The sequence below is a fragment of the Dioscorea cayenensis genome, chromosome 19 (assembly GCF_009730915.1).
Source record: "Dioscorea cayenensis subsp. rotundata cultivar TDr96_F1 chromosome 19, TDr96_F1_v2_PseudoChromosome.rev07_lg8_w22 25.fasta, whole genome shotgun sequence".
Classification (NCBI taxonomy): Eukaryota; Viridiplantae; Streptophyta; class Magnoliopsida; order Dioscoreales; family Dioscoreaceae; genus Dioscorea; species Dioscorea cayenensis.
Genome location: NC_052489.1, coordinates 24,313,198 through 24,328,409, shown reverse-complemented (window position 1 = coordinate 24,328,409; position 15,212 = coordinate 24,313,198). Strand labels below are relative to the sequence as shown.

The window sequence follows — 15,212 nt, the reverse complement described above, 5'->3', positions numbered from 1 at the left end:
ATAAATGTTTCCCATACTTAATTAGGATATAATTAATTCTTCCGTCTCAAAAACATTTTTAAGAAGAGTTTTCAAAATATTTTGACCTTATGTATGTGTGTGAACCATTAGTTTTAGCATACGATTTAAATAATATGTATCTTTTTGTTTTGGACCATCTAAATTTCAAGCCAGCAATTGAAAATGAAAGGCATAACTCTTAATTTAAGACAAAATATTTTCTTATTATATTTTTCATAAACTATCTTTTTTCCCCAATTGACTTCATATTATAAATAACAATCGAGGGAGATTAGACAAGAATTGACAAATATATTTTGTTACAATACGCTTGAAGGGTGGTAGGGGATTTTTTGATAAATGCGAAAAACATATGTACAGTCAGGGTATTCACTTGGACCGAAAATTTGATTTTTTGATTATCATCACTGTGTCCAACAACACTTAAATTTGAGCTCTTAAATCCCCACACCAACATCTTTCGTAGCGATACCAATACTACTGGAATATGAATCCTTCAGTTTAGAAAACCATGTTTAAAGTTTAATTTTAAAAATAATAAATACTTATAACCAATATATATATATTGCTAATTAAATATTTGAAATTAAGTAAAAATAAAATCTCTGAAATTCTCATTGGATTATTTGATTATTACTTACCTTTCGCTTCAATTAATCAGAAAATTTTCAGCTTAAACAGATCTCCAAAAAAAATTATTTGCAAACTAGCTCCCAACTTATTAAATGAATTAATTATCATTTTTAAGTTATTTTCATTTATGATAATACAAAAAAAAATCCAGATTTTTTAGCTCATGATTTATTAATTATTTAACAAAATTTATGCGTGTATATATATATATTACATTATAATCAAATATTAAAACAACACATTAAACATATCCCGTAATGACATCATCATAAGAATTCCTTATTCCGGACGCCTAACTAAATATTAGTTTAGGTAAACATTTTTTATATAAAAATTAAAAAAAAAAATAGAAAATAGAAAACTCAAGAGGCACGAGTTTGTCACGTGGTGAAGTCGGCCTAGTGGTTGTAGGGATTAAAGATTAACTTGAGATTGTTGCCGCGTGTAGTGGGGCCAGAACAAGACATAAAAAAATAAAATTTAAAAAAAGAAGAAAAGAAATTAGATACTCGTTACTCACGATGCCGAATATGCCCTTTCGCGCTCTCCTTCTTACATCACCGACCACCCTTCAACCCTCTCTTTACTTTTCCTTTTCTCTTCTTCTTCTTCTTCTTCTTCTTCTTCTTCTTGTTGCTTGGAGTGCAATCCAAGTTACTGGCCATGGACTTCATCTACGATCTCTTGTTAACCGCCTTCCTCTCTGTCCTTCTTGCTTTCCTCGTTGGCAAGATCTTCTCCATTGATACCGATGAGCATGATGAGAACCAAGGTGAAGGCGTTGGTGAAGACAGGCAGCAGCAGCAGCAGAAGGAGGAGGAGGAGGAGGAGGAGGAGGAGGAGGAGGAGGATAAAGGAGATGGTGGTTTTGAACGATCGGTGGTGGCTGAGGAGAAGCGGGAGGGGTTGAGGGAGAGTTTTGGTGGAGAAGCTCGAGTTGGTTGGGAGGCTTGCGATCTGGATCGGATCGGAGATGATGGAGTTGGTTTTGGTGTGGGAAAGGATGAGGGAGAGGGGAGGAGGTCTCGAGAAGGTGATTTCTTGAAGGAAATGTCTGGGGGTGTTGACCAGGGAGTGGTGATTGGAGGGATCAATGTGGTTAGAGAAGAAGGAGAGAGTTCGGAGGAGGTTGGAGGCGGTTTTGTTAGGGGGGATGAGAGCAGGGCAATGGTTCATGAATTTTGCTTGGCTGAGGAGGTGGGAGTTGGTGAAATTCAAGTGGAAGTTGAGAGATTTGGAGTGGATGATGAGGTTTATGGGCGGCAAGAGATGGAGCTCGTTAGGACCAATGATGATAGGACCGTTGAGCTTGAATTGAAGAACAGGGAGATTGAAAAGAGATCACAAGTTAGAATTGAAGAAAAAGAGGAGAAGGTGGAGGAAAGTGAGCAAAATTGTGCTGCTTTGGGTAGGGAAGATATGAGATTGGGAATGGACGAGGTTGGTGTGGATGAAGAGATGGAACTCAAAAAGGAAACTCAAGGTAGATTAGACCGAGACTTGGCAATGGCAATGACAATGGCTGAGAAGATGGAGTTTGACAAAGTTAATGAAGAAGAAAGATTAGTAGTAGGTGAGGTTGGAATAGAGAGGCATGTTCAACCATTTGAAGGAGACATAGAACAGGGAAAAGGGCACGATTGGCAGATTGGAAAGGAAGTGAGGGTTGGAACTAAGGAGGTCGGATCGTTGCTTGATGGTGAAGATGAATGGGAAGGGATCGAGAGGACTGAGCTTCAAGAACGATTTGGTGACGCCAATGCATATGTTGGTAGTAGGAATGGTGTTGATGCAATATCAAAGCTTAGCGGTGATGTGCAGATGCAGTTGTATGGACTTCACAAGGTTGCAACTGAAGGACCTTGCTTTGAACCTCAGCCATCTGCTTTGAAGATTTCTGCTCGTTCTAAGTGGTACAATGCTACTACTGTTATCTTTCTCTACATCTTCATGAGTTACCTATTTGCATCATATGATGGGTTGGGAATTTTAAAGTTGATTTTTTTTTTTCCTTTTACTATTTTTGTGCGTCTGATGTGGGAGGTAGTATGTTAGGTGAATAACAATGGCATACACGTCCTAGGAAATCTAAGAAATTGAATGTCAATATCTGAGTATAAGAAGTCTAAATCCTAGATAGAGAATTATGGATTAAAATGTTAACATTACCTGCTAACCTGTCATTGTTCATTCCTTATCGCATTAGTGGAAGCAGTTGGTGAAATTTCACTAAAAAATTAAAAAAAAGAAAAGGCATACCAGGATTCAGATTTATGATTGGAGCATAATTTTATTATAAAATGAAAATTTTTTGGTAGAAAACTGTTATGTCACCTTAGGTTGGATCCAAAGATGGTGTTTGATAATGATATTTCCTCTGGTGAATAAATTTCCAGGAATAGTTGTGTACTATAATAATACTCTGATGTGTACATTGATAACTCATTTACCAGAAGGAAAAAAATACGGAATACTTGCTGAAGAAACACCTTGCTGCTTTCTTTCTTCTGATATCATCCTGTTGCTTTATACAAAATGATTACCAGGTTACGCTCCTAAGGGTTTTAGCAAGATGCAGATGATCTTCTATCGCTTTTCTTGTCCACCTCTGCCCATAGTATACAGTACACAGTACATATTGTTATACATATGTAGGCCTCTGAGATCATATAGGTGATCTAGGCAGTTCTCTTATATGAACAAGATGAAATTTTCAGGTTTCTCAATCGGAAAAAAAAAAATGATAATTACAGGACATCTGATTATTTCAAGACCTGTCTTAGAATTGCAGGAAACCTATGGGCCTATAATTCATTAGGATATAGGGTGTAGTTTGATTGCTAGTTATAATAACAGGGTAGAGAGCTGCTATGTGTGAGTGATGGACAGACACTGGTTACGTTGTGCAAGGCATGCTTGGCAAAGACTGGGGGACATGAATCCCGAGATGGCAATGGAAAAATATATGGACCTCCTTTCTGAGCAGATTCCTGGATGGACAAGAGAAACAATCATTGTGAGTTATTTCAGTAAAAATGTTAACCTTTTAATTATACTTATATTTCCTTAAATAAGTGGTGGTAATATTGTCTGATTTTCATTATACTTGCCAGGTTGAAAGCAAACAGGATGGAAGCAAGAATGTTGAAGTGGCAGAGAAATCTGTTGTTGAGCCACCTGACCAAAGTTCACCTTTAACTGAGATGCCATATCAACTCCCTGAAATTAGAAGGTATTAAAGTCTTATCCATCTGTGTCTTTACCAACAATGTAGACGTATGAGATTTTTGACATTTGTCTTGTTAATGCTAAGTTCCTAATCAACAATGACTGGCCTGCAGTGAGCAGGAGAATACTTGCACTGAAGGGAATGTAGCTGTTGGTGCAAAAGTTAACGAGCCAGGTTTGCTTATTTTATTACGGTGTGGATCTAAATAAAATATGTTTTTGTAACAATGGGTGGATTTTTCATTTATCTTTATCTTTAATTAGCTAATTCACATAAATGAAAGATTGAGGGGGTTCATGTCGGGGAAGTGGGGGGGGATGGGGGAAAGTGCCATTTCTCTAAGTTGGGGAAGTGATATCACTTCTGGTGCTTCTGGTGTTCATTTGTCAAAAAATGATAATGGAATTAAAAAATTCTAGCTTTGGATAGACCGTAGAATGGCTCACTTTCCAGGGGCATTCATTTCGAGGGAAGTGGGGAGAAGTGGGGGAAAGTGGTGTAATGTCCCCTATTTTTCGTGTTCATTTGTCTTGAAGTGGGAAGCACTTCTCCCACTTCCGTCTAAAGTGAATTTTGAACTAAACTCATTTCAACATTTTTTTTATTGAAGAGAGGGGAAGTGAGCCAATCTATAAAAACTCACTTCCCATCACTTACAAAGTCTTTTTTAAACTTATAGAACTCTATGCAACATCTAAATTATCCGATTCTATTATCATTTTCTGACAAATGAATACCAGTAGTACTGGAAGTGATATCACTTTCCCCATTTCACACTTGAGAGAAATAACATTTCCTCCACTTCCCCACTTTAGATCATTTTCCCTAAATGAACGCCCTAAACTGAAGTGAGTTTAGTTCGTGAAGTGAGGGAAATCGCACTTTCCCCTACTTCAGGACAAAAGAACACCAAAATTAAAGGGAAGTCGGACCATTTTCTCCCACTTCCTTCCACTTCTTCCGAACTGAACACCCTTTGATTTGGCCTTTATTATAACATGTCTGCTTTGTTATATTGTAGAACAAAGTAATGTCAGCGGATACCTATTAAAAACTTCTCGTGATGCAAAATATATTTAATGTTAGTTAAATAATTTTTCTAAAGTTTCACAAACTATGTTAGAAGCTCAATAAGGCACTATCATAAGTTACAATAACCAGCCATTGATTTATTCTAGTTTGACTTGAGAAAAATGTTGGTGGTTACTATAACCACCAACATTTTTGTCAACCTAAAAAAAATTGATCTTCTAACATTTTTCTCATCATTATGTAAGTGTTAATGGGAATTTCGCTAATCAATGTAACTTTGGGCCCAGAATTCTCCATGTGAAAGAAGCAGGTTATTCATTTATTTAGTTTGTGTATATTCAATTGAATATATCCAACCAACACCTATTAAGGCTTGAGATAGAGCCAGTGTTCATCTTAGCTCACTGGAACTAAATGAGATCTGGCATAAGTGAATCCTGAGTAGCTCATGCTCAGCTTAGATTGACTGTAGGCAAGTCAAGCTTGAGCCTCTGATTCCAGTTTGAAAATGTGTTCTTCCTCAACTCGAATCGGTCATGTGTTGTTTTAGCATGGTGGTTTACGGCCCTAACTAGAGCTTGGTCTAAAATTGAATTCAAAAGTTAGGGCTGGAGCATTTTTCAACAGGGTTGAGGTGCAATTAGTCAGGATAGTCTAATGTGAGGAGATAATAGCAAGAGTAAGAGTGAGGTGCTGTGTCTTATGATGTCATGGAAGGGTGAAGGAAATACTTAAAAGAATCAAATTTTAAAGGGATACAAGCATACATGTTAACTTTGTTATTATGGATATGCTGCCTGCTATGAAGATCAAAGTCATGACTTGATCCTAGTTCTAAATCAGACCTTGATTATGGTTAAATTAACTGTTAATGGTGAGAGTGCAGTCTTGCATCAGCAGTTCGGTAACAACTCAGTTACCTTCGAAAATGGTCAACTTGGTTGGTATTGTGTCGTCCTTTATGGTAGTTGTCTAAATCAAATGGTTTATCAGTAGGTAATGTGGTTTTATGAGTGTTTAAGGTTGCTGAGAGAAAGGACTTGAAGACTAGTAAAAAAATTAATGACAATTTGAAGGAATAGCCACAGCAAATTTCAACTCATCGACAGGTAATTCTTGCCTGGTGCAATGCACAGGGCGAATCAGGGATGGCCACATGGCAACTAATTAACTATAATTTTTAAAACAAAGCTAGCTTTAGTTAACCTGACAAAAAAAAACAAGAGAAAAGCTTTAATCCTTAGTCGTTTGGGAGCTTCTTCGGGTCATGAAAGAAGAGGAAGGGAAAGGGAGAAACAGGAGCCTGAGCATCAGCTCCTCCACCTCAACAGCATACTGACCCAGTATGTAATTATCATATCACATTGATTTTCCATTAAAAGAATGTTATTTTCATTTGTCACATCTTCCAGATGGATTTATAGCAGTCAAGTCTTGATAAATCTATCAAGATCATCTAGGAATGCAGATGACATAGGTGTATAAGAGGCTGGCACCTGCCAGTGCTATCGTCTCTCTATCCGTCTAGCATAAAGCCTCACCATTCTTGCTCGCTCATGACTTCTTAAAGAGCCAGTGGGATGTATCCCAAACTGCCAAGGCTGACATCTAGAGATTAGAAAATGTTAGTAATTTAGAATTATAGTTAACCTCTGAATCTATGTTGCCATAGATATTAATGGTTTTTTCTCCCCACTAGTTGTCACTTTGCATATTAGCTTTTCTGGCTTACTTAGTTCTCTTTATCATTCATCTTTCAGGGCCCGGTAAGGTGGATGACTCGCCGCATGCTCCCAAACCTGAGTGATACCACCACCTTCCTGACGAGTAGTCAAAATAAGCTGCTTAGAATGCTGACAGGAGAACTTCGCAGCTTCTTCTGTAAATAAGGGCTTCATTGTTCATAATTTATGGCTGGTATTGTCTTTTGTATTGACTGGTGAAACTGGCTTGGCGGATATATACATATACATACATATATATATATATATATAAATTTAAGTGCAAAACTTATATGTCAGTGAGCATAACTAAGCACAAATCTCCAATTCGTCAATGGCATTGCCTTCTCCATGATGAATACTGCTTGGAATTTGCATTGCGCTCATTTGTTATATGTTGCAGTGTATGTAAGACTTGATTGTAACCTATGTGACCAAGAAGTATACAGGTCATGTGACTCATGTCCCACCGTTAATTTGTGCATTAATTTCTTACATGTTTCCTGCACACTGCCTTGTTAATTTTGCTTAGGAAATAAATCATGTCTTTGCCATGTCTTTCCACCAGAATATTACAGAAAGATTATAAATGTCTGATTGTAGTTATGTCTAATTTTTATTCTCTTCTTGTAACCAAAAATAAATAAATAAATAAATTAACATAAGGAACAATCAAAGTTTCATATGATAAACAACAAATTCAATGATGTTTCATTTGAAGAAATACATTTAACATATGAAATATCACCAGCATCTGAGTTTCATACGAACCTTATTTTAGCAAACACGAAACTAGTTGTACCAACTAACAATGAAAAAGCCAACAATTCATCTTAACAAATACACAGACGGATGGCTAAAAATTAGTTTGTGAAACCATGATCAAATCATACCTGGAACTAATCCCCAGGTATCATAGCAAGAGCACATCAAAGCAAGTCAGCAAATCTGCAAACTAATTACAATATCTTGCAAAACTGAAGGCTAGAAAAAATAGGATGTATGCATAAATTATTCAGCGCTCAAATACATTAAAGCTAAACAACATGAAACAAACTCAAAACTGCTGCTTCTACATTAAGCTTAAAAAATACTTTTGACAGCCGAGCTCGAGAGTTTGGTGGTTATCACTAATGTATATTTGGGGCATCAAAGCCAAGAGAGAATATCTCTTAACTGTGTCATAGTGGATTACAGATCACGACCAAACCAATTCTCAATTCTTGGGGCGAGAATAATGGTTATCATTTGGATTTCTTTTCCCACTGAACAGAGCCATTGTTTTTCTCACAGGAGGCCTGAATGGAGCTCTGCCTTCACCAGCATGTGAAAAAATATCATCAGAACTGAAGAAGACGTCCTCCTGAAGCATGCAGTTATTGACTATGTAAGCAAAGATAATGCTAGCAGTAAAGCACAGTTCAATGAACAGCACAAAATCATGGGACAGACAAATTAGGTTCAGAGGAGTTGATCTATGCTCATTTGGGCCCTTTGCATAGAACAAGATGTGTAACATTGCGGATGATCCATACAAAAAATATATACTCAACAAGGGTTTATAAAATGCGGTATAACAAGGTAACAAACCTTTTTGTTTGATTTCTTCTTTGTTTTAGGGTAAAGAAGTTTGCGAGGAAGTTGATCTTCACGTAAAATAGGGTTCTTTGTGATTGCATCTCTTCCACCTTGAGGCAAGGGAAGTGAAAACTGCAGAATTGAAAATTTCATCATGAAATTTAAAATGAAAACAATTGTAGATTAAAAAAAATAATTAAAAAGAAGAAACACAGAGAGGCCTAATCAACCAAAAAAAAAACATAGCTAATGACTAGTCAAAAAATAACCATACCCCCCAGTCAATTAAAATCACTCACTTTAGTGCCACGAAGGATAAAACGTTGCCTTCGAGCAGCTAGAACCATCCCATTTTCCCCAATTGTGACAGACACCTTCCTTAAGGTGCCACCATTACCGCACTTTGGACAAAATATCCTCCCAACCTCCTGTGTCACTTTGTTGCATGCATGACATTTTAGTACCCACCTGTGACAAACAAATATGTCAATTCAAATCATAGTGAAAACATGAATATCCCAATTCAAAGGTGACGGACAAGTTAAGATGCCTTTATACAGCAACAGGAATACAGGATACCATGATAGTTATATTCTTCCAAAGTCAATGAGGAACAGAAGTTAAAGCAAATTTGGAATAATTGGCCAGGAAACATGAAGGCACAATCAAAGGAATACGGCAGATATTCAAAGGATATGTATCACAATAAAAATAATAAGATAAAAGCAAGCATACCATATCATATGCTCAACGTTCAAACTAAGTGATATGAGTACCTGTGCAATTGACGAATCTGCATCCCACCAGGTGCCAGAAGACGAAGTCCAATCTGTAGGATAACATTTTGCATGGCATAATCACTGGTAACACAAGCCACAGATGAATCAGACAGCGATCGTAACATCCAACTCTGTTCACTGCTGGCATCATCAACAGAAGCCTGAGTGTTGGCTTCATCTAGAGCATCAGGCCCAATACTAACTTCATCTACAACAGCAGCCTCAACGCTGCCATCATCTGCAGCATAATTCTCGATGCTTCCTTCAGTTTGGCTTAATAATTCTAGCTCATCCAGTTCAGTTGTGCATGCATCAATTTCAGTAGAAGCCTCACTACATAACTGCTCATTTCTCTGTGCATCATGAAATGCACGTCTTGCTTGTCTTCTTAAATATCTTCTGTGGGTGCTACGGCTGACAGCAGGCCGCCAATCATCAGCATTGTCCATATCTTGCCCTTGGGAAGCATCTATTCCATCTGAAACCATTTGCTTCCCGTCAATTTTAATCTCCTTCTTTGGATACACAATTCTAGGTTTGGCAAAAGACTGTTGTTGTTCATCAGATCCACAAGCAGTAATGACATCATTGCTCAAGTCTTTCAATGGAAGAATTCGAGATCCATTATCTGCACCTCCCTCTCCATCTTGGTCCAAAGCTTCCCATTCTGCTACATTGCCCACATTGGAACCCCAACCTGGCATTTCTGCCTCATGTAGGTTTTTGACATTCACCGCATGAATTGGGGGTGGGCTTTCCCTTAAATGATGGGTCCCATGTATTTGAGATTCTAACATATAAGTTAAGGCGATGAGCTTAAGATCAACATCTGAAAGTGTTTGCAAATCCCCAGTTTCTCTTGCAAACTTAACAACTGCAAGTATAAGGCAAAATTTCTAATTCCACATAAAAGCCACAAAACAGCATTAAAAAAATGAAAACAAAAGAAAGTGGCAGATGCAGGATACCGAAACCATATCACACTAATGGCAATTTATCAAGTTCCATACATGATATGCCAAGAAATTTCAAATAGTTGAGAACATGTGCCATCAAAACCAGAATCAACACTAGATAACAGGTTTTCCAAATCGTAACTGCTTAATGTTTAGCCTCTACTATGAAACATTTGTCAGATCAAGTTATTTTTTTGGTTACCATTACATATGAATTTGTATTAAGTTTTTCATGCAAATCATTTAGGGCAGCCTGCAAAAGACAAATAGCAGAGGTTGATGGTGATTATGAACAGAAACAAATTAAATTATCTCCCTCCTCTTCAACCAAGCAATGCCGCCTTTCGAATATTTCTTTACACTTAAGAACTTCATTTTAGTAATGAATGTGGTAAATCTTAAAGCAAGCTAAATACAAGCGATTCCATGACACTAAAACTTCAATCATGAGAGGAACAACAAACCAAGATGAACATAGGAAACAAGAGAACATATAACTCTAAAGTCTATAAATATCATGCGATGTATATGTGATTCCCCAATTCCATTGGCAAAGTTAAAGGGAAAAGCTAATGTTTCAAAATCATAGAAGTAGATCAAAGATCATGTCAAGAAAAAAAATAATCTTTCAGTTTCATACATAAATAAAACATATTCGATTAGTTCACAGTAATAACCAAACAAAAACCCTAAAAGACTCACCTTTCTTGATTGACTCCGGGGATGGCTCCATGATATCAACATGGAAGGGCAGGAACGCAAGCCTCTGACGGGACACCGGGTCCCGAACCTCATCTAGGACTTCGCGAACCGAGACGAAACTATCCGCGCTGCCAACGAGCTTATCACCATGGATGATAGCATTAGCATCAACAACGGCGACCGAAATTCCCTTGTTCGAGTTGCAGTTTCCAAATATCCGACTGGGGATGGGTTCTTCAGCCGCAGAGGCGGAAGTCTTCCGGATAACTGCGCTCCAGCACGGCAGCGAGGGGCTTTCGGTGGCCGGAGGAGGTGGCGCAGACTCCATTAGCAAGAGAAGCCCAAATCTCTGGGTCTAGGGTTTCGTTTCTGATTGCTGGAACGGCGGCGAGCGGAGAAACGACGAGGGTTGCTGTGCTTTTATTCACGGGCAAAATTGTCCTAAAAATAAAATGATATTATAAATTTTTTTTTTAGAATTATTAGAATTATAAAATTTTAAGTTTTGATTTATCTATCTATAGAGGAAGATTTTGAAAAAAATATGGATCAAGGTGTAAAATGAGCCCTCCCAGTTGGCGGCCCATTTATTTGTAATTTTTATCTAAAATAAAAAAATTGAAAATCTAAAAAAAAAAACCAAATTTTCCCAAAAAAAAAATTTAATAAATAACTAAAATTTGGAAACATATTTACAAAATATCTCTTAAATCAATGATGCACATGAATATCACTATCATAAATATTAGATTCTATTTTTCAATATATATATATGGGAAAATTACTGGTTATCCCTCGATAATTTCAAAACTTCTCAAACAACCCCTGTGAGTTTTGAATACCTCAGACATCCCTTCCTTTATTGTTTCACTTCCTTTTTGCCCCCTGCAGGTCACTAGGATTGGTTCTATGTTATGAAATTCCATCCTTGCCCTTAAAAATTGTGGAAAAACAACCGTCCAATCACATCATGTTAAACCTTTTTGCATACATTTTTACATTCTTTTTGGTTTTCTGTTTAAATAGAAATGTTTCCATTTAAATTTATCAAGTCTCTATCTAAAATGTTATGTCTCTGTTTAAATTTATCCAGTTTCTGTTTAAACAGAAATGATTTTAGTAGGTATTCGGATTCTACGAGCGTATCCGTTATACCTCAGGGCCACCATGACGGTTTAGTAGGCCTTCCTTACTCGTTAGATCAATTTAAAGTTTTTGTCATTACATGTCGGATAACGTTTTGTAGGCGCTAACCATTTAAAAAACTCACTTCACTACCATGAGTGCGGACACAATCGTAGATCCCACAAAGAAACTGTCGCCAACTAAGCATAGAGGACAACTTATATTCGTTACATATGTTTGCCACAAACTATCGCATATTATTGTACATTTTGCTCGTTATTTATGAAAATCGTTTCCATAAATAAACGCAAATTTAAAATGAAACAATGATATTTAAACAGAAATATAGTTGTACAAGTTAATTATTGAATAATTATCCCAGATTCTGCTTAAAACTTATGTTTTTTTCTAAGTTATCCTTGCCATGTCCCTGTTTCTGTTTAAAATTATATAGTTTTTTGTTTAAACAGAAATGTTTCCGTTTAAATTTATCAAGTTTCTGTTTAAAATGTTATGTCTCTGTTTAAATTTATCCAGTTTCTGTTTAAACAGAAATGATTTTAGTAGTTATTCGGATTCTACGAGCGTATCAGTTCCACCTCAGGGTCATCCTGACGGTTTAGTAGGCCTTCTTTACTTGTTAGATCAATTTGAAGTTTTGTCATTGCATGTCGGACAACGTTTTGTTGGCGCTAACCATTTAAAAAACTTACTTCATTACCACGAGTGCGGACACAATCGTAGATCTTGTAAAAAAACTGTCGCCAACTAAGCATAGAGGACAACTCATATTCGTTACATATGTTTGCCACAAACTATCGCTTATTATTGTACATTTTGCTCGTTATTTATGAAAATCGTTTTCATAAATAAATGCAAACTTAAAATGAAACGATGATATTTAAACAAAAATATAGTTATACAAGTTAATTATTGATTAATTATCCCAGTTTCCGCTTAAAACTTATATTTTTTTCTCAGCTATCCTTGTCATGTCCCTGTTTCCGTTTAAAATTATATAGTTTTTTGTTTAAACAGAAATGTTTCCATTTAAATTTATCAAGTCTCTATCTAAAATGTTATGTCTCTGTTTAAATTTATCCAGTTTCTGTTTAAACAGAAATGATTTTAGTAGGTATTCGGATTCTACGAGCGTATCCGTTATACCTCAGGGCCACCATGACGGTTTAGTAGGCCTTCCTTACTCGTTAGATCAATTTAAAGTTTTTGTCATTGCATGTCGGATAACGTTTTGTAGGCGCTAACCATTTAAAAAACTCACTTCACTACCATGAGTGCGGACACAATCGTAGATCCCACAAAGAAACTGTCGCCAACTAAGCATAGAGGACAACTTATATTCGTTACATATGTTTGCCACAAACTATCGCATATTATTGTACATTTTGCTCGTTATTTATGAAAATCGTTTCCATAAATAAACGCAAACTTAAAACGAAACAATGATATTTAAACAGAAATATAGTTGTACAAGTTAATTATTGATTAATTATCCCAGTTTCCGCTTAAAAGTTATGTTTTTTCTCAGCTATCCTTGTCATGTCCCTATTTCCGTTTAAAATTATATAGTTTTTTGTTTAAACAGAAATATTTCCGTTTAAATTTATCAAGTTTATGTTTAAAATGTTATGTCTCTGTTTAACTTTATGCAGTTTCTGTTTAAACAGAAATGATTTTAGTAGGTATTCGGATTCTACGAGCGTATCCGTTCCACCTCAGGGCCACCCTAACGGTTTAGTAGGCATTCCTTCCTCGTTAGATCATTTTGAAGTTTTGTCATTGCATGTCGGACAACGTTTTGTTAGCACTAACCATTTAAAAAACTCACTTCACTACCACGAGTGCGGACACAATCGTAGATCTTGCAAAGAATACTTTACAAATCAAACCAGAAAGAAACCCACAGATTATCAAAACAAAAGGAAACTACACAACATCTTCAACGACGTCCACCTCGCCTCAATACCTTGGAGCGCAAACTAATGAAATGCCGAAGAATTGAGCGGGAGTTCTCCTTCGAGGCAGTGGTCCAATCCTACAGAAGATGTCCAAACAACGACAACTTTGAAAAAGAAAAAGCTAAAGAGATGAAGAGAGAAAAAAGAAACCAGCGCCAATAATGGTGTTCTCTGGGGATTAACCAAGAAAAAAAACTGCTTTCTCTTGAAGAGAAAAAATTATTGCAGCAAAGGGCGTTATGGTCAAACCATGTCTCATTTGCCACAACTTTCTATGCAAAGGATAATTTTGTCCAAAAAATTCAAAACTAACTCCATTACATGCTTGGGGAATTTCAAATTCATTGTATTCAAAAGGAGAGGTTTTTTATGGATAATCAAATTTAGAGGAACAATTTGTACATATTGCAAACTTAGAGGGTATTTTTGGTAATTTCCACTATCTATAACCTATCTCAAAATTTTAGATATATATATATATATATATATAGAAAACTTAAGTAAAGCCTCATAGGTGTAGCTCGTATGGTTTACCGTTGAATTTTTTACACTTATTTTGAGATACATAATTTAATAAAAAATAAGGGTATTATGTATTTAATTTTCATTTCAAAAGTTTAAGGACAAGTGAAATATTTGCATTTCAAATATAGTTTAAGTCATATCTATTTTTAATTATATATAAACTATAATTTCATATTTTAAAATATATGTGGTATAAATTTTTTCACATATTTATTTAAATTTTATTTAATAAAATTAATTTAAAACACCTTTATTATTCACTTACATATTTGTATGCATAACAAATATTCTCACATATTTTATTAAAAAATATTTAAATAAGATATATATAGATAAATATAAGAAAAAATTACTTTTTAACCCCCGATAGTTTCAAAACTTCCCAAATAGCCCCTCTAACATTTGAATTTAGTCAATTTATCAGATAACTTCTCTTTTTCTAAACACTCCAACTCACTCCGTCAATTTATACTATGTTACAACATGCACTTCCCGTTTAATAATTATAGTTTTTTTTACATTGTGTCTTTATGTGTAACTAAATAAGTTTTCTCTTAATATGTTATTTTTTCGTTTGATATTTATTTTTTTATTTAACATCTAATCTTTCAGTTTAATATTATTTGTTTCCGCTTAAAAAACTGAAGGTCATTTTTATCAACATTAGCTATTTTTAAATTAGAGTTATTTCAAAATAAGCTGTCAGAAAAAATTAAACATTTGAAATTATCTAAATTTAGAAGACGCAAGTATGCATGAAGAAAAATTTGGCATCGGGTCCCTTGCGTAGGGTGTTCACCTCGAGTGTCGAGCGTGGCTCCCCGAGTTCGATCCTCATCTCGCGCAAGGTGAGGGCACGGTTCGATGGTGAGCGCGGCTCCCTCCACGTGTTCGTCTGCGGGTTCGTGCCATCGCGCTTTTCTTAAAAAGCG

The 15,212-nt window shown here is 35.9% G+C and overlaps 2 protein-coding genes across 3 annotated transcripts; one reads left to right on the top strand and one right to left on the bottom strand.

Moving 5' to 3' along the window:
- The first annotated feature begins 1,182 nt into the window (after positions 1-1,182).
- LOC120283470 (acyl-CoA-binding domain-containing protein 3-like) lies at positions 1,183-7,153 on the top strand. 2 transcript variants are annotated; one of them, XM_039290163.1, is made up of 5 exons: positions 1,188-2,567; positions 3,565-3,670; positions 3,768-3,886; positions 3,996-4,057; positions 6,676-7,153. In XM_039290163.1, the coding sequence occupies exons 1-5, from the start codon at positions 1,318-1,320 to the stop codon at positions 6,720-6,722; spliced, it is 1,584 nt and encodes a 527-aa protein (XP_039146097.1). In that variant the 5' UTR covers positions 1,188-1,317; the 3' UTR covers positions 6,723-7,153. The 2 variants fall into 2 exon arrangements, 1 of the variants encoding a protein (XP_039146097.1); XR_005543283.1 differs by lacking the exons at positions 3,996-4,057; positions 6,676-7,153 and having other exon boundaries at positions 1,183-2,567; positions 3,511-3,670; positions 3,768-3,810.
- Positions 7,154-7,601: 448 nt separating this feature from the next.
- On the bottom strand, positions 7,602-11,089 carry LOC120250158 (20S-pre-rRNA D-site endonuclease nob1). The gene is made up of 5 exons (XM_039258942.1): positions 10,652-11,089; positions 8,991-9,867; positions 8,514-8,682; positions 8,227-8,346; positions 7,602-7,999 (listed from the first exon to the last, which is right to left on the bottom strand). The coding sequence occupies exons 1-5, from the start codon at positions 10,977-10,979 to the stop codon at positions 7,853-7,855; spliced, it is 1,641 nt and encodes a 546-aa protein (XP_039114876.1). The 5' UTR covers positions 10,980-11,089; the 3' UTR covers positions 7,602-7,852.
- Between the last annotated feature and the right edge of the window lie 4,123 nt (positions 11,090-15,212).

Bases quoted from the DNA above. Each gene is read 5' to 3' on its own strand.
- LOC120250158 (XM_039258942.1), bottom strand. From the start codon at position 10,979: ATGGAGTCTGCGCCACCTCCTCCGGCCACCGAAAGCCCCTCGCTGCCG. The intron at 8,683-8,990 runs GTACTCATATCA...TGTTTGTCACAG, and splicing joins CAGATTCGTCAATTGCACAG to GTGGGTACTAAAATGTCATG. The intron at 8,000-8,226 runs GTTTGTTACCTT...TGCATGCTTCAG, and splicing joins AGAAGAAATCAAACAAAAAG to GAGGACGTCTTCTTCAGTTC.
- LOC120283470 (XM_039290163.1), top strand. From the start codon at position 1,318: ATGGACTTCATCTACGATCTCTTGTTAACCGCCTTCCTCTCTGTCCTT. The intron at 3,887-3,995 runs GTATTAAAGTCT...ACTGGCCTGCAG, and splicing joins CAACTCCCTGAAATTAGAAG to TGAGCAGGAGAATACTTGCA. The intron at 4,058-6,675 runs GTTTGCTTATTT...TTCATCTTTCAG, and splicing joins TGCAAAAGTTAACGAGCCAG to GGCCCGGTAAGGTGGATGAC.